The sequence below is a fragment of the Odocoileus virginianus genome, unplaced genomic scaffold, assembly GCF_023699985.2.
Source record: "Odocoileus virginianus isolate 20LAN1187 ecotype Illinois unplaced genomic scaffold, Ovbor_1.2 Unplaced_Scaffold_8, whole genome shotgun sequence".
In the NCBI taxonomy this organism is placed as follows: Eukaryota; Metazoa; Chordata; class Mammalia; order Artiodactyla; family Cervidae; genus Odocoileus; species Odocoileus virginianus.
Window position 1 is genome coordinate 200158 of NW_027224270.1, and position 21746 is coordinate 221903.

The 21746-nt window shown below is 39.5% G+C and overlaps 1 protein-coding gene across 1 annotated transcript in view; it reads left to right on the top strand.

Moving 5' to 3' along the window:
• The window catches only part of FER (FER tyrosine kinase), a 418591-nt gene that overhangs the window by 158819 nt on the left and 238026 nt on the right, over positions 1-21746 (top strand). The window contains exons 15-18 of the mRNA XM_070462680.1: positions 1087-1110; positions 7785-8434; positions 8954-9089; positions 21548-21662. Coding sequence (XP_070318781.1) covers positions 1087-1110; positions 7785-8434; positions 8954-9089; positions 21548-21662 — 925 coding nt within the window. The remainder of the gene's footprint in view (positions 1-1086; positions 1111-7784; positions 8435-8953; positions 9090-21547; positions 21663-21746) is intronic.

A 21746-nucleotide genomic window follows, 5' to 3' on the forward strand; every position in this document is an offset into this window, starting at 1 on the left:
TGTGTATGTGTGCATGTGTATGTTCTTACTAGCAGCATTCTTTAGACTTATAATTATTTAAAAAATATACTGGTCTTTCCATGTTTTTATTACATTCTTGAGACATGGTATTCAAAATAGTGCATATTTTGGGGTGTAAATGAGCAACATTTTTATACTAAATGTTCTAAATTTGAATGCAGTCTTTGTTTCTATGTAACATTTCTACTTTAATGCCATTAGAGCATTTTCTCCTCACCTCACACTAAATTTCTGACTGAGTGACCAATGCCCAGCGTTGGCTGACTTTGTGGATGTGATCTAAGCCATGTGTTATGTAGAAAAGGGAGTTAGCTTTGTCATCAGACATGTGTCATGAGTTGAGTCATCTCACCGCTGATCTCCATTTTTCTCAACTATCATGAAGTGAAAAGTTTTAAGTAGAAAAATAGCTAGCTTGGAAGATTCCTTCTAATACCATTTCTATATAAATCATGAAAAAGATCTGATAGAATAAAGACTATGGCCCAGTAATTTTATACTTATTTCCAGTGTTAATCTTTTTTCTACATGCCCTATATGCGTAAACATATTGATTAACTTATTTTTTTGATTAGTGGTTGGTTGCCTTTGAAATTCCTTTCTTCTTTGCTGGCGCCTTATTATTGGAAACAATACTGGATCCAAAAGTGTGAAAACCATGTGTGCTAATTAGTGTGAAAATAGATGCTAGCAAAGCAAATAAAAAGTTAGCTACTGTTCCAGCTACTGTGCTGTAAATGAATAAAAAGGTCCTGTGACCTTGCTGCTGCTGAGCTGTGCATATTGCTCTATAGTTTTTGGAGTATTCAGGGTTCCTGTTGAGAAAAGTTGTCTTTGAGACTGCAGCTATACTTCTGATAGTGCATTTGAGGGCACAATATTGTTTTGGTCTGAGATAAGTGTCTAAAACCTGGAGTGGAAAGACTGAACAATAAAAATGCATGTGTGCACATTTTAATCTCACTGTATAGAATTTATGAGAATACTGCAACTTTTTGACCAGTTTTCCTGATTAATAGAATTCATGTGAGCTTGTTTTTTTTTTGTTGTGTTTTTGATGTTCAGGGCAGCTGATGATCACTTTACGAGGTAAATATTCAGTGACTCTCTGTCAGCTGTGCATTAGTTTCCTAGGACTGCTATCACAAATGACCACAAACTTGGTGGCTTAAAAACAACATGGATTTATTCTCTCACAATTCTAGAGGCCAGAAGTTAAAAATCAAGGTGTCCCCAGAGTTGGATCCTTCTGAGTAAGAATGCCTCCCTCCAAGCTTCTGGCGGGAGCTGCTGGCAAACCCCCCGGCATTTCTTGACCTGTGGGCACGTCATGCCAGTCTCTGTCCCCTTCTTCACATCACCCTTTCTTCTGTGTGTTTTTCTTTCCCATTTGTCTTCTTGTGAGGAAGCTTATCTTTGGATTCGGGACCAGCATGGACAACCCAGGTCTGTTTCACTCTAAGATCCTTGATTATATCTGCAGAAACTCCTTTTCCAAGAAGGGTCCCATTTATAGATTCTGGGTGGATATATCTTTGGCTGGGTGGGGGGAGCTGGGGTGGGGGGGAGCTCACATCCAGCCCATTATAGCTGTGTGTGTATTCTCTTTAATTATCAGAATTTTCAAATTTTGAAGCTTTGGTTGTGGGCAAGACCCTTAACTTTGAGAGAAGCTGGTTCTTTTGACCTTTTATTCAAATATTTTTTGAGTACCTATTCTGTGAGCCTCAGAAATATTAAGTAAATTACCCAAGGTCATGTGGTTGAGTAGCTGAAATGTTAATCCAGCTTTGATACCAATTTTTTTGCTGTTAATCACTGTGCTGTTGTGTCTGGAGTAGTTTTTGCCAGCCCCTGACCTCATGCTTCCCAAGAACTCTCTTCCAAATCCCTAAAAAGGAATGTTGTTTGAATTTTGGTCAATAAATGTCTACTAAATTGCTACGAAGATACAATAAACAGAGTATTTTCTGGCCTCAAAATACAGATGAAGACCCTTGATTCTAGTTCTGGTTTTTACTTTAACTCAGACTTGAACCAGAAACATCTTTGAGCTTCTGGTGAAACAAAATTACTTTTATGGTATCTCCCAGTTGGGAAATATTATGGCTGTTTTTTAAAAGATTTTTCTCTAATTATGCCTGTAGACGTTTGGAAGTAGAATGCTTTGCATGTTAGAATGTATACTTTTATGAGATAGAACTTTTCCTGTGTTTTGATTATGACAGCAGCAGGATATTTATTTAACTCATTATTGGATGCTAGGAACTTTGCTTAGTCCCTTCTGTGCTGCATTTAATCCTTATAGTAGCGCTGTTAGATGAACTGTTGTTATTCCTAATAGGCAGTACTATTGTTATTCTCAAGGCATAGAGAAGGAAATTGATGAAGAGTTAGGCAACTTGTCCAAAGTCATGTGGATTGGAAGCAGAGAGATCGCGTGTGAACCCCATTCAGTCTGACTGTGTAACTGTCCCCTTAATATCTGCTCATGTCGCCTCTGTCGCTTCTATAATTTAAGTGAGGTAATAGGAGTCGTGCATTATGGTCCATGGGATGCATCTGGCCTGCTGTCCCTATTTGGGTGGCCTGTGAGCTAAGCATTGTTTTTATATTTTTATTTATTTTTCATTGATTGATGATTGGTTTACAGTACTGGCTTGGTTTCTGTCATGCATCAGCATGAATTAACCGTAGGTGTACGTATGTCCCCTCCCTCCTGAGTCTCCCTCCCATCCCCTGCCCATTCCCACCCCTCTGGGTTATTCCAGAGTTTGAGCTTGAGTCCCCTGGTCACACAGCAAACCCACCTTGGCTGACTGTTTACATATGTTAGTGTATATGCTTCCATGCTACTCTCTCCATTCATCTCACCCTCTCCCTCCAAAATGACTGAAAAAATATCCAAAGAAGGACTACTTCCTGTTATGTAAAATTCATATGAAATTCAGGTTTCAGTGTGTGTAAATAAAGTTTTATTGGAACACAGGCTTGCTAAATTTTTTGGCATATTGTCTGTAGCTGCTTTCATAATACAGCGCTACATACATTGGCCTAGCTGGGTAGTGATGACAGATACCGTATGGGCCTGGAACCTAAAATATCTCTTGCCTAGCCCTTTATAGAAAAACGTGCCAGTCAATATGATATCTCTGATAATTATTATTTTTACCTTTTTACTGCTTTTATGGCAAAAACGTTAACTTCTTTTTAGGTTGCTTTTTCAAAAAGGCAGGTTCTAAATAAAGTTTTAGATTTTTAACATTTGTTTTTAATATTATATGCCATAATAAATATTTGTCAGTAGTCAGGGAATGGTAGTGAATATTTGCGTGCTAAGTTGCTTCAGTCATGTCTCTGCGCAACTCTGTGGACTGTAGCCTTCCAGGCCCCTCTGTCCATGGGGTTCTCCAGGCAAGAACACTGGAGTGGATTGCCATGTCCTCCTCCGGGGGATCTTGGGTCCTCCTCCAGAGATCTCTTAGGTCTCTTGGATCAGCAGGCAGGTTCTTTGCTGCTAGTGCCACCTGGAAAGCCCCAGTAAATATTTAGGAAATTATATAATTGGGAATTGTATGTAAAAATATATTTGTAGGTGTATTAATAATAGTTTGTAAATTGTCATAGAATATTATGTCAGCTTCATAATGCAATGTCTAAAATTATAGTAAATATTTTTATACTTGAGGTAATTGTATGTAGTAGGAGATCCCTTGTTATTTTGATGGCCTGTCTTTACTTGTTTATATTTGAGAAGCACTTCCCCTCTAGCACAGCAGGCTTCCCTGGTGGCTCATATGGGAGATAATCTGCCTGCAGCGCAGGAGGCCTGGGTTTAACCCCTGCATCAGGAAGATCCTCTGGAGAAGGGAATGGCAGCTTACTCCAGTAGTTTGAGAAGAGTCACATTCTTCACTGGTATACCTAGTTTACGCTTTGTATGAAGAACATAAAATTATTGTTTAAATCTCAAGTGAAACTTGTATTTGCTTAAATGTAATAAATGTACTAGAATAGTCCAGTTAGCTCATTAAGAATAGGCATCCCATACAGATTTCTCATTTAAATCTGCACTAAATGTCTTATTTAAGAGAACTACATGTTGCAATTCTGGTGAAATTACATTCTTGTATGTATCTATCAGGTGATCTTTAATGAGCTGGTTCCTGCCTGTTGAAGGCAGAAGTATGAAATTGTAATAGTTGTCATCCAGATAGCCACATGAGATTTAATTCATGTACTTGTACATGGATTATATAAGGGTTGTTTATATAAAACAATGGTTTTATATAAGTGTTTATATAAGCATTGTTTATATAAAAGCAAAACTGGTTAAGAAAGCATTGTCTTTACACTCTTAAGTATTCTGGTTAATATTAGGCCAAATGATTAGAGTTATACCTGTGTAAGCTATTTTGTTTCATTAATCTCTCTTTGTCATGCATTTCAAAATCATGAGTTCTTGTTGGTTTTTTACACCTAATATTATCTGAGTAGCATTGCTTTTTGTTAAAGTTAGAAGAATTCCAGGATAAACTTTATAATCAAAGTTATTTATAGCAGATTTGAATCTTTCAAAATATAGTTTTATTTAAATTTAGTTTTTCAAGAATCTTTACCCGTGAGATGATTCAATGTGCTTGAGTACTTTGCTGGTTGAATTGTGTTCATTGGCTGATGTAATTTTTATTATACTTTCTACTTGTTCACTCTTGTGTAAAAGCTTTAAAATAATGAGAAGTATGTATAATGTGCCAGCCAGTATTGAATTTATGTATTTTGATTTTTCTTTAAAATCTTTTTCAGATAATGGTATTTTTGTAATTCAAATGAATGGACTTCCGAGGAATAATTTTTACAAGTAAACATACATAAATGGTAGAACAAATATCTGTATACATTAAATTGTAGGGACTGAGTTAAAACACCTTGTTCTGGTACAGAGAACATATTACTTTATGTAATAGCTTTGGAACTCTCTATCTCAGAAGACTATTAGAAAACATATTTCAATGTAAGATTTTAGAGACAATTTCTCATGTTAACCTTTGCAAAATAATCATTATAGTTTATAATAAAATAGTTATTAGCTTATATCAATGCATTTAGATACTATAATACAGGTTTTAATTGAAACTCAAAGTGTAATAACTTATTTTAAGCCATAAAATAAATATGAATTTTCTAAAGTCAGAAAAAGAACTTAGGTATACTGAATTTCATGTTAGGAATTTGGACAAGCCAGGGATAAGAAAGAGACTTAAGACATCTACTTGAATTAAAACTTTCCATCCAAAGAAAGATAAGAAATTGAAGATGACCAAGGAAAAGAATTTCAAAAGAGTTATAGATAACTCTTGGTTTAGTTTAGAATCAGCCCTTGATTATCCACTTTGTAAGTTTTTTATGAAATCATTTGTTTTTGTCCCATAACTAAATATCATGGTGCTATATGGAGAAAACCCTGTTAAGAGTCCATAGAAATATACCGGTGAATCTGAAAATGTGTGTATTTTATTTCTGTACCACCTTGAAATGCTAGTACAGATATTACCCATGCTCCTATCTTGCTTCAGTCAAATGTTTCCTAGCAAATGTTTCCTATCTGTAACAAAGAGAAAACCACAGTACCTATCTGATAAAGTTGTTGTGAGGATTATATGTAAGGCTTTTTTAAAGTCTGTTTAAACATTTATATTAATATCCAGTTCAGTCACTCAGTCGTGTCTGACTCTTTGCGACCCCATGAATCGCAGCACGCCAGGCCTCCCTGTCCATCACAAACTCCCGGAGTTTACTCAAACTCACGCCCATCGAGTCGGTGATGCCATCCAGCCATCTCACCCTCTGTTGTCTCCTCCTGCCTTCAGTCTTCCCAGCATCAGAGTCTTTTCAAATGAGTCAGTTCTTCGCATCAGGTGGCCAAAATATTGGAGTTTCAGCTTCAGCATCAGTCCTTCCGATGAATATTCAGGACTGATTTCCTTTAGGATGGACTGGTTGGATCTCCTTGCAGTCCAAGGGACTCTCAAGAGTCTTCTCCAACACCACAGTTCAAAACCATCAATTCTTTGGCGCTCAGCTCTCTTTATAGTCCAACTCTCACATCCATACATGACCACTGGTAAAACCATAGCCTTGACTAGACAGACCTTTGTTGACAAAGTAATGTCTCTGCTTTTTAATATGCTGTCTAGGTTGGTCATAACTTTCCATCCAAGGAGTAATTAAGGATAAACTGTTACCAGATAATAATGGTTAACCAAATATTTGATGAGGGGATGTATCTTTTTATAGAAGTATTCCAACTAATAAATGGGAAATGAATGATAGGATTTGAACACCACCATTTACAATGCCTGTGAACTAGTAGATGTAAATGCTGAGCATCAGTCTCTTCTGACATCACAATGAGAGAACCAGACATTATTTCCTGGTACATGCCACCATGCTCTCACTGAAGATGTTGAATCCAAGTCTGATCTAGCCTCTGATCCCAGCTGCTAATTTGCAGAAAAGAGGACAGAGGACATGCCGGACTACCCCTGGAGTGTGAAATCATGCAAACCCACGCTGTGGAACCCTGAATCCTATGGCTGGGTCTTTAAACAGCTAAATTGAAAGTAAAGTATAGGGACAGAGAAGGAACTTATCGATTAAAAGGTGCTTAAAGATACCTTAAATAAAGTTTAAAAAATGGTCAAAACCAAAACTATCTTGTTTAGGGATGCACACCAAAGAGTAAAAATAATGTAAGTGCGTGGTTTATTATGGACACCAGGATAGTGGTAACTTCCGAGGGAGGCATACAGGTGGTTGTGACTGGGGCGTGTCACCTGGAAGCCTTCTGCAGTATTTAGCAAAGTTCTATTTCTTGACTTGGGTGATGATTACTAGGACATATATATTTCTTGTGTTTGATTTTCAGTTTTTTAATGGTAGAAAAAGCTGAGATAGTTTAATTGTCCTAATCAGAATACTTGGAAATTCTCTCCTCTATCCACCAAATCTAACTTACATAGTAAAATTGATAGAGAATATATTTACTAATTCACCAGACTTTGTGTATGTGTGTGACTATGTGTTGTGGATGTGTATACTCGTGTGTGTGTGTGTGTGTACTCTGTGACAGGCACTGTTCTGATTTCCTATTCCTATGTAACAGATCACTGCAAAACTTGAAGGCTTAAAACACCCAGTCATTTTATTTGCTCATGAGTCTCTGTTTGGGGGGAATTCAATGCGGAAGGCTTATCTCTCTTCCATGTGCCATAACTGGAACAGTTGGACTAGACGCCTTCAGATCCACCTCCTAAGTGGTTCACTCCCATGATTTGCAGTTTGGGTGCTGCTGGCTCCAGGCTCAACCGAGCTCTGTTTATCTCCTTGTGGGTCTGTCTGTGGGCTGCTTGAGGTTTGTTACAGCTTGAGGTGGCCAGGTTCCAGAGTGTGTGTTCCGAGGAAAGCAGAAGGGAGCTGGCTGTGGGACCTGGGCTCAGAAGTGTCCCTTTCACCATAGTCACGCACTCACGCAGAGTCTCAAGAGGAGAGGACATATGCCTCACTTGTCAAAGAAAGTGGAGCCAGAGTCTCTCTGGTAAGAAGGGCCCCTGTGATGGAGATTACTGCTGAGGCCATTCTGGGAGGTTCAGTATACCACACGCACTGTCTCACCGTTGAATACAAAGCTGAGTGAGATTATGTCCTTGTCTGTTAGGCACTCAGAGCTGAGTGAAAGACAAGTGAACAGGTCGTTACGACAGGGCATGGGAGCTCGGTGAGAGTAAAGACAAGTGAACAGGTCTTTACGGCAGGGCGTGGGAGCTCGGTGAGAGTAAAGACAAGTGAGCAGGTCTTTACGGCAGGGTGTGGGAGCTCGGTGAGAGTAAAGACAAGTGAGCAGGTCGTTACGGCAGGGCGTGGGAGCTCGGTGAGAGTAAAGACAAGTGAGCAGGTCATTACGACAGGGCATGGGAGCTCGGTGAGAGTAAAGACAAGTGAGCAGGTCGTTACGGCAGGGCATGGGAGCTCGGTGAGAGTAAAGACAAGTGAACAGGTCGTTACAGCAGGGCGTGGGAGCTCGGTGAGAGTAAAGACAAGTGAGCAGGTCTTTACGGCAGGGTGTGGGAGCTCGGTGAGAGTAAAGACAAGTGAGCAGGTCGTTACGGCAGGGCGTGGGAGCTCGGTGAGAGTAAAGACAAGTGAGCAGGTCGTTACGGCAGGGCGTGGGAGCTCGGTGAGAGTAGAGCCCCGGCGCCATCGCAGAGCGTCAGACGACGCCCTCGATTCAGCGCCAGCTCTCAAAGGGGAGGTCTGCTTTGTGTCTGAAGAAGACGCGAGAGATGGACCGCCCAGAGGACAAAAAGTTGGAGTAGTTTTTCAGGAAAAGGGAGAATCATCATCTGTTACTTGGGTAAGCAAAAATACAGTGCATTCTAAATCTTCAGCATTTATATATGACCACATTATGGATATGAAAAGTTAAGTGGAGAGAAGTGAGGTTGGATAAGTATGTTGGAGCTTATACTATGGAAAAACCTTTGTGTGTAAACTGGGGTTTTCTTGTGACCACCGTGCAGGAACCATTCAAGACAGTAAGCTGCAGAGTGAATCGATCTGGCTTACCTTTTCACACAGAGGACTCTGGGGGTTTTGTAGCGGACAGGAGCAAAGAACTATCCAGGCCAGGAAGGCTGGTGCTGAACTAAGTCGTATCAGGGAGCACGGAAATAAAGGGGCCGGCATTTAAATGTCTTTGTTTTTGTCTGTGCCGTGCAGTGTGCAGGATCTTAGTTCCTCGACCAGGGATTGAGCCCGTGGCCCCTGCGGTGGAGGCATGGAACTGTAACCCCTGGACTGCCAGGGAGTCCCTGGGGCCAGTTCTGGAGGTATTTCATAGATACAGATTTCGGAGTTTGGTAACTGATTGGAGATGGATATGAGGGGGGAAGGAGTACAAAGATTGCCTCCAGAGTTCTGCCTTGGGAGTTCTGTCGTCGGTGGTGCTCGCCACAAAAGAGAAGGGTCGTCGGAACAGAAGTACAACAGATGGGACCGGGTGAAGGATGGTGAGTGCTAGTTGAGGTCAGCCTGCAATGCGGCTTTCGGAAATCCTCAGCATGCAGTTTATGGAGATAACTATGTTTGACTGTGGGGCGGGAGAGGAGGGCCACAGAGGGGAATGTTGAGTGATGTGTTGAGGGCCAGGCAGAGACGAGGGATGGGTAATAAGGGTGTTCCGAGTGGCGCATTGGGGAAGAATCTGCCTGCCATGCAGGAGACACATTGGAGAGGGCTGGAAGGATCCGCTGTGTAGGGAATGGCGAGCCACTCCAGTGTACATGCTTGAGAACCTGCATGAACCGAGGAGCCTGGTGGCCTACAGTCCATGGGTCACAGGGAGTCAGACGTGACTGAGCACATGTCAGACACACACACACACACACGAATGAGGTGCATCAACTAGACAGAGTAACCTGGCAGGCTACAGCCCGTGGGGTCTCAGGGAGTCAGACGTGACTGAGCACGCACTCACAGACACACACACATGCATGCACGCGAGGATGAGGTGAACCAGACAGACTGAGGAAAACCAAGAGACGGTGGTGTTCCTGGACCTAGGGAGGAGAGGGGTGTCGTCAGAAGGGAGGGTCACAGTGCCCAGAGGTCTGGCAGCGCTGAGGTCGGACGGGGGGCAAGGGAAAGTTCAGTGACGTGTGGGGCAGGTAGGTAACAAGGCACATGGGGAGACAGGCATGTGGTTGATCTGTTTTCCTTTTTCTATCTACACTTTTAGGTGGCTGTTTCAGAGGGAGGAAACGCAGTGTAGTGATCTGTGGAAAGTGAGAGTGTTTTAGTTGTACCACTGTCCCAGTGTTGAGGTTGATCATTGTGGGTGTCATTGATCTGTCATCCATTGATACAGTACTTCCTAATTATCTGCTGCCCTTATATAATTTTCCTCCATTAACTCATCTGTTTTATTTTATCACCTGAAGCAAAAAGAACATAGGCTAGGGTACTTTTCATAATGCTTTCATATTGCTGCCGGTGGGCTATTTCATTGTTTGTATTTTATTTTTTAATGAGAGGAAAATTCCAAACTCCTTTTTAGAATTAAAAAAAAACTTTTTAGTGAGATCTTTTTTCTTTATCCTTTGATAAAGAGGATTATTGTTTAATTAAGATTTATCCTTTATTGAGTTATTTCTCTTGGTATTATTTCAAATGAAAATATTATGTTTCTGTCAGTCAGTTCTATAGATATTATTGAGTAGCACTGATAAAAATTGGGTTTTTGATTGGAATAAAGTATAGCTATGCAAAAGTATTCTGAATTATAAATAATGCAAATTAATTGTGCAATTTCAGTTACTTCTATGGCCAAGGAAATCATTGATATTTTAGTCCTATATTGAAGATTAGAAAAAGCAATACCTGTCTTCTTTCAGCTTCATATCTGTTAGAGATAAAGTTCTTTATGCTCTTTGAATTTTAAATGTGAATTGTGAGCTTATCATGAATTAAGCGAGTTTAAAATGCTTTCTGAGGGGTAAATTTTGTATTCTGAGAAGCTTATTTGAATATGGCTAAATGGCATTTTGAGGCTCTGGAAAAATTTTTGCTGTGTCTAAGGCCATGAAAGTATGATTAGAATCAAACACACCTATACAGTATTATTCTAGTTCTCTTGAATACACACACACACACACACACACACACACACACAAACACACACATATATATATACATATATATATATATCTCTTTCCGCTGAGCTTGCCATGTGCCTTTGAGCATATCTATTCATGTTAAATTAGACCTAGATAGACTGTAAACCACTTCCTCTTTTCCTTACCCGTCCTGAGAAGTTGTGAATTTATCTAAGTACTACCAGACTTTATATATATTTGTATCAGCTTTCCTCCCCTTTTATAGGAAAATTTTCTTCTCTATAAACTATTTTGAATCTCAGATGAAACACGTTGAAGCTACTTATAAGGTAGGAAGTTAATGCTTGGCAAGGAGAAAATATTTCAAATATATATCTTGAAATAGGAATGCCAGTTTGACTAAGAAATGAAGATAGTGAAGAAAATCAAGGTGCCTTTAACAGCTGTGCTTTTCAAGATATGTAGGTCATGCAAACCTAGAGAAGTTTACTCAAGACAGTTGACATTCACTTTGGCCATTATTTTAATAAAATACAGCCTCTCAATTTTTAGGGCCGCCACTTCCAATTGAACCAGTCACTTTTTGCCTCTACTTGTATACTGAGATTGAATACAATCAGAGCCAAAAGAATGTTGTGGGATGAAAAATTCATCAGGAATAAAAATGTAAACACCATTCGTAACTTTTCAGGTCCTTTTATTAGAATCTTCATGACGTTTTGCTCTGAATGAGATAACTACAGGAAACCTTCCTGGAGAGGCTTTGTTTTGAGGGCTTAGTCAACTCTGTATTCAACGCTATAGAGTTTTTTCCTCAAGCTGCTAGTATTTCTGGACTACACTTTCTTTGTCATAATCTTGTCTAAGAGCATTTCCAATAGGTATAAATTAAGGTATCCTCTATAAAGACAGATAAACAATGCTAGTTATAAAATCCATGGAGAACTCAGTAGGAATAAGGGGATTTAGGGAATGTTCAGATTCTCATATCTCTAAACTTTTTCTCCAATGTAATAATTTTGCTTAATAAAAATATAATTTTAATTATTTAGAATTATTGTACCATATGTACATTGTGTTCATATATACCATTATGTACTTTAATAACTTTGTGAGACCATTGGTACAGTTATTTGGTGAATACTCACTCTTATTTTTCAAATGAGAAATTGTGGCTTGTATGGTGATACCTAATCAGAGTTCTTCCTGATTTACAAGTATGATATTTGGAGCTGCACATTAAGTATTCTAGGCTAGTAGTTTAGTGTCTTTTTTCTTATTGATTCCGCTGTGCCTGTTGCTTAGTGGTGAAACAGTGAATGAATTTATGAAAGTACCAGTAAATATCATTAGTGCTTTATTAATTTAATACCTGTTACTTAGGGATAGACACTTGGTCCTGAGATTCCTGGCTGACACAGATAACTCTTTTAGTGATTTTTTTCTTTTGTGAAGAGCGTGCAGTAGCTGGAGCAGAGTGTGTGGTTAAGGGGAAGGCTCATCCTCTCCTCTCTTCATTTCTCTCTTTTTCCTCCTTTCTCTCCTCCTAAGTCTTCTTGTTTCCCTATGAGAGCAACTTAGATATGAAAGTCGGTGGGGCAGTACATCACAGAGAGGTCTGTTAGGTTTTTTAAAGGTGTAAAGTCCTTGCGAGGGCAGAAAGGCAGGAAGTACAAGCAGAGTGGTCATCCTTGGTGGGGGAGAGACAGCTCCATGTGTCCACATGGGGCGGGATTAGAATGGAGGGAAAGGAATACGTTTGTGGGTGTGAAAAGGGACACTGAAGGGGTTTCTGCCTTGTCGTTTCTTCCTAAAGACGCAGGGGAGGGTGGATCAGGGTGGTTTTAGACACAGAAAGTAGGAAAGGGTTGACAGTGGAAGTGGGAGAGTTAAGAAGTGTGTTGACCAGTGAGATGTCATCATATGTCAGATATTTAGGGCCCATTTGAAGTGATAATCCTGTGATTCTCTCAGCAGTGGTGGGTTGCCAGATGTTCGCTCAGAGAGAGCAGAAAGTTAGATCCGTCCACGGTTGGGGTTTGCCGTGTGGGGACGACTAAAAGACAGGAGAGCAGGGGGTTAGGATGTGGCAGGAGCCCGGTGGAGTACTGTGTCATGCCGTCTCAGTCAGGAAAGAAGAAAGGAGATGGAGATGGAGTGGAGGAAATCAGGAGACTCAAAGCCGTAGGGCTTCAGTGAAGTTGAAAAATGGTTTTAGTGGAACTAGTTAAAAGCACACCAGTGGGATAGGTGTTTGTGGCCAGAAAGAGACAACTGGAATTCGTTAATTTGGACCTGTTATATGTGAGGATAATGTCCAGGAAAAAGCCGTGAGTGATGTAAAGTGGAGGAGAATGTTTTCTTGCCTACTGCTTTTACTGAAATCCTCATGACATCATTTCTTGAGGTGAATTTTGTGGAATAATATTTCCTCCCAAAAAAGTACATTACTGAGGCTCTGAGACATGTTGCATTTAAGAAATCTGCTTAAATTTGTTTAACTGAGCAGCTCTAAAATCTGTGCAATTACTAAACCTCTTGCAGTATAATGTCTATTAATAACCATCTACACTGGGGTTTTCACCAACACGCTGGGCAGTTATTTTGTGTGTAATGTCCTGAAACTGTTCAAATAATGGGAATCAGTAAGAAGGATCACCACAACACAGTAAATGTTTATTTTACAAAAAATTTTTACATTTATGTTAATGTGTTTCAATATTAAAACATTCATTTTCCTGTTAGAAGTTAACATATGTCTAAAACGTTAAAAATATTAGTGCACTATTTTGTTAGTGACAGTTGTGGTAGTTGTAATTATTAGTAATCTTTAATTACTCATGGATATTCTAAGAAAGCCTACTGTATTCATTCCATAATAGCAGTCAACTATGGCAGATGAGTTAAAGCAAAAAAGAGAGTTTGTCCCCTCAGATTTCTGGATCTGTCCAGAAGTTCAGAGCCGTGTCATTAAGCACTAGCCTTCGTCTCTCAGCTGTCCCTTTCATCGTATCGACTTCAGTTTCAGGCGGGTGGTACCACAGTGCGGTAGTGTGGTGTTTTCTCAGGGGGCTGAGGTGAGACAGATGCTTAGAGCCTAGTTTACTGCTTTCTGAAACAGGTTTCCCAGTTGGATTTTATTTGCTGATAATGGAAGTGTAACATTATACATACCACATTCCTTTCTTTAAAATGTATCATTTTCTCTTTTTTAACTGAGGATTTTCTTTTGAGTCCTGCTGTTTCTGATTTCATTCTAGTAAAGTCTTGACTGAGGCCTTGAAACTTGAAATGTTCTTAGTTCCAGTTACAAAAGGAGCTCTGAACAGATAAGGGGATTATTGATACATGTGTGGTATGAGACTAGCAAACAGTATGTTTCCACTCATGATGCTTCTCAGATAAAGTTGGAAACTTAAAACCGAGTTTACAGAAATGAAGTATGTTGCATAGAAGTCTTTATAGTATCCTTGTGAGGTCTGCAGCAAATACAAGACCAATAAACTTCATCTCCCTCACTGCCCAAAGCAGTCAACAAAAGAAAACCAAAACAGAATAGCAATCAAAATCTTTGAGAAGTTGGATGTTAACTCTTTGAATAATTTTCTGAGAAATATAGTCTTTAAAGGTCTTTGGTGATAATTGACTGCTTTAGAAAATAGTTAAAATTCAAGTCTGTGACTTTTGATAAATTAGTGACTTCTTTGTCATACTGAAGACCCTTAAAGTATGTCATTTTGTTTTCTTGGTTTGTGAATAAAGATAAATAAAATGATGACTAGTAGGTTACTTATCAGAGAATAAGGTACAAAATAAAAGTTAAAAAAAGACTCATCAGAGACCTGAGGACAGAAAGAAACCTAAATGAACCAAAGTCCAGAAAGTGACAAGATTTCTTAGGAAAAGAAAAAGGCCTATGATTTCCTCCACCCTTGGTGGAGCTGGTGACAGTGAGAAAGTCCACTGAAAGGAGTAAGGAGAAATCAACTGAACAAGCTTTAAGCACACTGGTGATAGCAGTGTGTAGGCTGGCGGGCCAGATTAGAATCTGGGGGAGCCCTCCCCGCAGAGTGAGGAGCTTCTGTTCTGCTCACGTCTTCGCCGAGTTCAGCAGGGAACCAGAGATGGGCGCTTGAGAAGGATATTCCGAGTGGCATCCTCCTCACATGTGAAAAGGGGTGCAGTATTGTCTGGGGGGGGGGTGGCTGTTTGAGGTTAGGGGCAGGAGGACTGAGCCCTCTGGGTTTTTACTGATGAAAGAACGGAGGAGCCCTCTCTCAGATGGATTCTCTGCAGGGCATTGTGGGTCTTCACAGAGCTCGGAGCAGTGGCCTCCTGAAGGCTGGAGAAGAAGGTAGAAGGTTCTCTTAGATATAAAGGAGCAGGTGAGCCTGGGGAGGAAAGAGAGCTCCCCAGAGCCTGCCTTCTGCCCCCCGCACCCCCCTTAAAGAGCCTGCTAGAATCCTGCCACGGTTCATATTCCACCTGGAGCTGAGGAAAAACTTCATCTAGCCCAAAATATTTGAAGCTGGTGATGAATTAATTCAAACCAAAGGAGTAGCAGAGGACAAGCCCAGCTTATTAATTACAGCCCCAATTCTAGCATCCTGAAAGAAAAAAGGAGTATGTGTGCCTCTTTCTTGAGTTAAATATATAGAATTCAGATTCTACTTTTTTTTTTTTTAATAGAAGCCATCTGTTAAAGAAAGAGTGTATGGCCACTGAAAAGTTAGACATGTGACCCACAGCTCAGAAAATAAGCAGGCTTAGAGATGGCCCTGGTATTGGAATTATTGGTGTCTTTACTATAGCTTATGAAAATGCTTAGGGGTCTAACAAAAGATATACAATGTGTGTGAAAAGATATACAGTGTGTATACAAAAGATATACAATGTGTGTGAAAAGATATACAGTGTGTATGGAGCAGTTCAGCAGCAATGTGGATGCTATAAAAATGGAAATTCTGGAATGAAAAATTTATCAGAACTGAGAAATTCATTAGCTGGACTTCTGGGTAGACTGGACACAGGAAAATTGCAGTGAGCTGTGAAGACAGGTGATAGAGAGTATTTAGAATGAAGCAAAAAGATAAAAGTATACAACCAAGTATTTGAGATCATGGGGTAATATCAAAAGGACTAACATACATGTATAAAAATTAGAATTTAAGAAAGGGGAGAGAGAGAGATGGGAGTAGAAACATATTTGAACAGACAGTGGTTAAGTATTTTCCAACACTTTCAATTCAGAAGTCCAGGAAATTTAACAGACCTCAAGAAGAATAGTTAAAAGAAAAATTTACATGTACCTATATCCTAGTTGATTAGAACACAATCAGAAAAAAGGAAGCATTATGTATAGGAGAATAATGACGTGAATTCTAGCTGACTTCATACCAGAAACAGTGGAGACCAGAACACAAAGTGCTGGAAGAGAAGAAAAAAAAAAAAGCCTCAACTTTGACTTCTGTCTTCAATGAGAGTATCCTTAAGAAAATGAAGGCAAGCAGCAGTTTACAGTCACTGGATGTTTATAATCAGGAAAACAGAAACAATGAGTGTTGGCGAGGATGTGAAACATTTAGAAGCTTCATACATTGTTGGTGGGAATGTAAAATGGTCAGCCAGTTTGGCGGTTCCTCTGAAAGTTAAATATAGAGTTGCCATCAGTTCAGTCAGTCCAGTCGCTCAGTTGTGTCTGACTGTTTGTGACCCCATGGACCACAGCACGCCAGGCCTCCCTGTCCATCCCCAAGTTTACTCAAACTCATGTCCATTGAGTCGGTGATGCCATCCAACCATCTCATCCTCTGTCGTCCCCTTCTCCTCCCACCTTCAATCTTTCCCAGCATCAGGGTCTTTTCCAGTGAGTCAGTTCTTCACATCAGGTGGCCAAAGTATTGGAGTTTCAGCTTCAGCATCAGTCTTTCCAGTGAACATTCAGGACTGATCTCCTTTAGGATGGACTGGTTGGGTCTGCCACATGACCCAGCAATTCCACTCCTAGATAAATCCCCGAAAGAGTTGAAAACAGATACTCAAGTATGTATGTATGAATGTTCATTACAGCACTATTCACAACAACCAAAAGATGGGAACTGCCCACATGCCCTTGTCAGTATTAGTAAAACCCAAATAATAGTATTTAATGTTTATAAGTTCTCACTGTGACATGGGAGAGAGAGGGAGGAGAGAAGGGAAATGGGAGGCAGAGAGGGAAGAGGAAGAGAGAGAAGGAAGTCGCTGGGAGAGGCACGTGCCACTTACCCAGCTAATGACAAAGGGATGGTTTTGGCCTGATCAAAACAGTGTGTTAAATATAATAATGAGCTTAGGAGTTAGTGAGGGTGAGGCTGAAGTTGGTAAACTGCTTTGATTACTAGAGATAGGGACCTCTAATGAAGTAATACTTTCATTCTCCACATATTCTGTACATTATAATGTATATGTTTTATAATGTATTAGTTTAAGCAAAGGGGATAAATGTATGGTCCTATTATTATGTCCCTTAATTATTTTAATAGCAGAATTTCAGGTAAGATGTCTTGATAATTTAATTCATAATAGTGTACTTTTTAAAATTACTGAAATGTACGGTTGCTTACTGAGCAAAATCTATCAGTCCTTAAATTGAGTCAGTGAGGTCCTCAAAGGAAACTGCTTTGTGTGCATCTGGCACTTCTGGATACTTTATAAAAGGAAGAATAATACATATTTGTTCCTACATTTGAGAAAAGCCCCATGGGACACGAATTATGTTTAGATATTGAACAGGAAGGGAGCTGATTATAGCCTGATGCTTGGGATTTGTCTCCCTAGAGAAGAAGTCATCTTATTTAAGAAGATACAGAGTCAGGAAAGCAGGCAGTATGATAGGGAGTTTTACAACCTAGGTTTCATTGCACTCCATTCTGTTATACCATGAATTTCTTTAGCATTGTTATTTTAAGACAAAATCTTAATCATTCAAGAGTTCCTTTTGTGCATTTAGTTTCCTATTTCATTATTTCAAAATGTGAAAATGCTTAACTTAGCAAGGGGGTTGTCTTTCTTTTTTGGGGGGTTTCCCTTGTGGCTCAGCTGGAAAAGAATCCACCTGCAATGCGGGAGACCTGGGTTTGATCCCTGGGTTGGAAAGATCCCCTGGAGAAGGGACAGGCTGCCCACTCCAGTATCCTTGGGCCTTCCTGGTGGCTCAGCTGATAAAGAATCCGCCTGCAATATGGAAGACCTGGGTTTGATCCCTGGGTTAGGAAGATCCCCTGGAGAAGGGAAAGGCTACCCACTCCAGTAATCTGGCCTGGAGAATTCCATGGACTGTATAGTCCATGGGGTCGCAAAGAGTTGGACACAACTGAGCGACTTTCACTTTCATTGTCTTTCCTTTAATAAATATTCTTAATATGCAAGCATCCAAGAAAAACAGTGTGACAAACGAGTTTCCCAGGCAGTGAATACTTCTAAAATGATTTGTCTTCTGTAAGAACCCAATTGCTAGAATAAATCATTTAGAAACTGTTTTAATGCTTAAATTCTGTACTGCGATGGGAGTAGAAACTGTGTATCCTTCATTCTCTCCAGCAGATCAACATCTGCAAAAGCCTAAGGTATTTGTTTATTTATAAATGCATTCCTTTTATGAAGGACTTATTGACATTTGCAGTGTTTCATTTAGATTATGGAGTTATCAACAGTTTAGAATTTTTTTTCGAGAGACAATCTTCTCTAGCATTGTAATTTCCCTGCAGCTATTCCTCACAAAATCACTCCAAATTTCATGGTTGCTTTGCATAAGAAGTCCCAAAGATACTTGGCACACAGCCTGGAGGTTGAGAGTGAATATTGTGAATATTATCTTTTTCTTGAATCTTACTGCCTGCTGATTTGAATAAACATCTGACTGTTCCTACAGGGACAAATAATCACTTTCATTGTTCCTTCTAAGAATGTTATTTGATTGAGTTTATTTACAGAAGTCTATGAGAAATAATACATGGTTACTGCCTCAATGAGCTGTTATTAACCGAGAAGTGTTCTGGCGTCATCTCTCTCCGTAGTTCTTCCCCCTTCCTGTCTGGGGACAAGTTCTGAGGGCACCTCAGGCAGGGTGTGACTGAGTTCCCCAAGGGGAGTAACTCTGGTTGCCAGGCTGATACAGTGGAACTCTTCGGTGAGAGCATCCTTAGTGATCAGTGCAGTGCAGATGACTGGGGAGTTAAGCAATGGTCACAAAATTTTCGAGATGAAAATTTTTGTCTAGTGTGGTGTTCTCCTGTGTGCTGATATGGAAACCTAACAGCCAGAGTAGTTAAGTGGTTTGCCCAAATTTACACTCTTTTTCTCTTCTGATATCAAGAATCTTATGCCTTCTACCTCAGTGCCTCCTTTAAGAGCCTTGCTTTGAGACCTGTTACATGCTTGTTAGTTCAAGTTTTTAATTTGTAATTTACTTTGGCATCTATATAGACTGTCATTTGGAAGAACTGTTATTTTTGTCGGTCACTCCGGTTAGCAAAACCTCAATACTTGCCTTTTATATCTTTGCCTTTGGACAGGAGATGAAGGTAACTTGAGAGCCTATTTTACTATAATTTGAGAGTTTCAGTGAAGAGTGATTTGGAAACTGGATAGGTTTGGTTTTACTTGAACTATAATTAAGATATTATTTCTTTCAGAACATTTTGAAAGATTTATCATAGATAGGCTTTTAATTATTATGGAAGTCTCTTAGTTATTATATATATGTATACATATTGAGAGATATTGAGAAACTCTGCTTTAATTTTAATGTAATGAAAAGCTCTTCTTAAATGAGATGTGAAACTGATACTGCATCTATTCTTTCAAGATAGCTTTATAGCTGTACTATAGAATTTTTATAGGCTACTCATCATAATACTATTTCATAACATCATATATTACTTCATCACATTGCCTCTCCTTTCCCCCCTTCACTGGCCCACAGCTGTCTCCACTCTGAGGGACTTTTAGCCAGAATTGATCTCTGTTTACTTGGAGAAATCTCTTTACCTTGTTAAATCATGACCAGCCTTGGCAGGCCTACAGGCAACATTAGATGCTTTGTCTATGGTAATTGAAGAGAAACTTTTTAATTTTAATTGTTAAAGTAGTCATTTAATTCATTGATACAATAATCAGCATAATCTGATGTATTGTTAGGTGGATTATTTAAAGTTGATATGTAATGCTACATTGACCAGAAATTCTTTTGGTAAAAGAATTTCACGTTTTATTTGTGGAAATCTGGGCACCAAGTGAGCTGACACTGATTAAAATGTTTTATAAACTCTATTCTCATTTGATTATTCCTGTATAAAACTTGAAGTCTATTTATTGCTTCTAATAATACATTTTTTAAGATCACTTTATTTGAAAAGTGTTTTTAAATGAAAGGGCGCTTTCATTGATCATATTCCTTTGAATACAGACTGTATTATGCTTTGTAACTTGATATAAGAGAAGTGATTTTTTTATTCGACACCTGGACCTATCTACTAGTCTTACCTAGTTAGTAATAGCTTTTTTAAGAAAATGTTTCTCTTTAGTATTATTAAGGGACTTGGGGAGAAATTGTTCTCTTTACTTTTGTAGCGTTTGATGCCCAAGATGTAGCTTGAGGAGAGTTATTTTTACCATGACAGAGAATATTGCTATAAACATATGCAAATAAAATACTTTCTAATACTTTTCTAATCTCTCCATTGAATTTTCTGCTTTCTGCATAACCTATCATGTAATTTTCGGTTCTGTTCTCATAGTACTCCTACATTGGGTTTCTACTCTGTTTAATATTTTAAGAGCATTGACTCAATTGATCTCCTAAGATTCTTTTAAAGTATTAGTAGGCTTATGTTTGTAGAATAATAAAAACTAATAGTACCACAACTCGTAGAATGACAGTAAATAACCTGTCAATAAGCAAGTGGAGAGACAAAGGTTAAATTCTAGGAAATATGATGTTTACCAGGTAGCATATGATGAAAAATATTTACTATATAAAGAGACATTCTGTACTCTAGGTATTGGAGACTAAGTGTCAATTGAAAAAAAAAACAACAACAACACATGACCTACAGCTTGGGAATTATGTTTTATTGATGGGCTTGTTGAAGACTTAAGCCCAGAGACAGCCTCTCAGATAGGTCTCAAGAGATTGCGCCAAAGAGGTGAGGGAGGAGTCATAACAGATACGAATTTGCAAACAGCCAGGTAGTTGGAACATCATTAGATCACTGCTGATTGAAGTAAACCAGACATCTCAAGTTAAGGAATGTAGTACTTTTCTGCGTGTGGGAAGATGCAGAAGTCTGGCTCACTAAAATCGTCTCTTTGATGTTCTCCTTAAGTATTGAGGGCCAGTGTCCATTTTCTTCTCCATCCTGAATCCTCTCAGGGTGAGCAGTTGAAGCAGCTGCGGGGGCTGATGGCGCGATGCCTTGGCGAATGCTTTGTTTACTGATGTGGCAAGAAACTGTTTATCTATGAGAGGAAACAGAAGATGTTATTTGTGGCCTGCTCTAGTTACTTTTCCACTGACGAGTAAAGTCGAGCATCACTGCTGTTGGAAGACGTGGAAATACAGAACTCGGCACTGTGACACCTTGTTCTTCGCTGCCAGCAGTTGAGCTGTAGTCATTATTGAAGCGTTAATCAGTGCGTTTATTACCCTCCCACATGCTTTGCTGTCTTTCTTCTTACCTCCAGGCTCTCAGTTTTGTTTTCCCTCCTTCTCTTCTTTCCTAACCTCTCCCATCACCTGTGTTTGTAGAACGGACCTAAGGATTTGAAATTTTAAGGAAGAGTTTCCTTCCGCTGTGGTATGTGATCCGCAGAAATGCGTCCCGTAGCTAGTAGTGTCCTGGATGTGCTCCCCTTAGCTGTGGAGCTGCTGCCCCTGCCTGCTTGGTTTGCCTTCTCCTGTTCTGTCGCCATTGTCCTCATCATCACGTCAGTCTCTGGGAACCCTCCACGCTGCTCAAGTGAAATCCACTGTTGAGAAACACGTTCTGTACAACTCTCTTTCTACCCCCT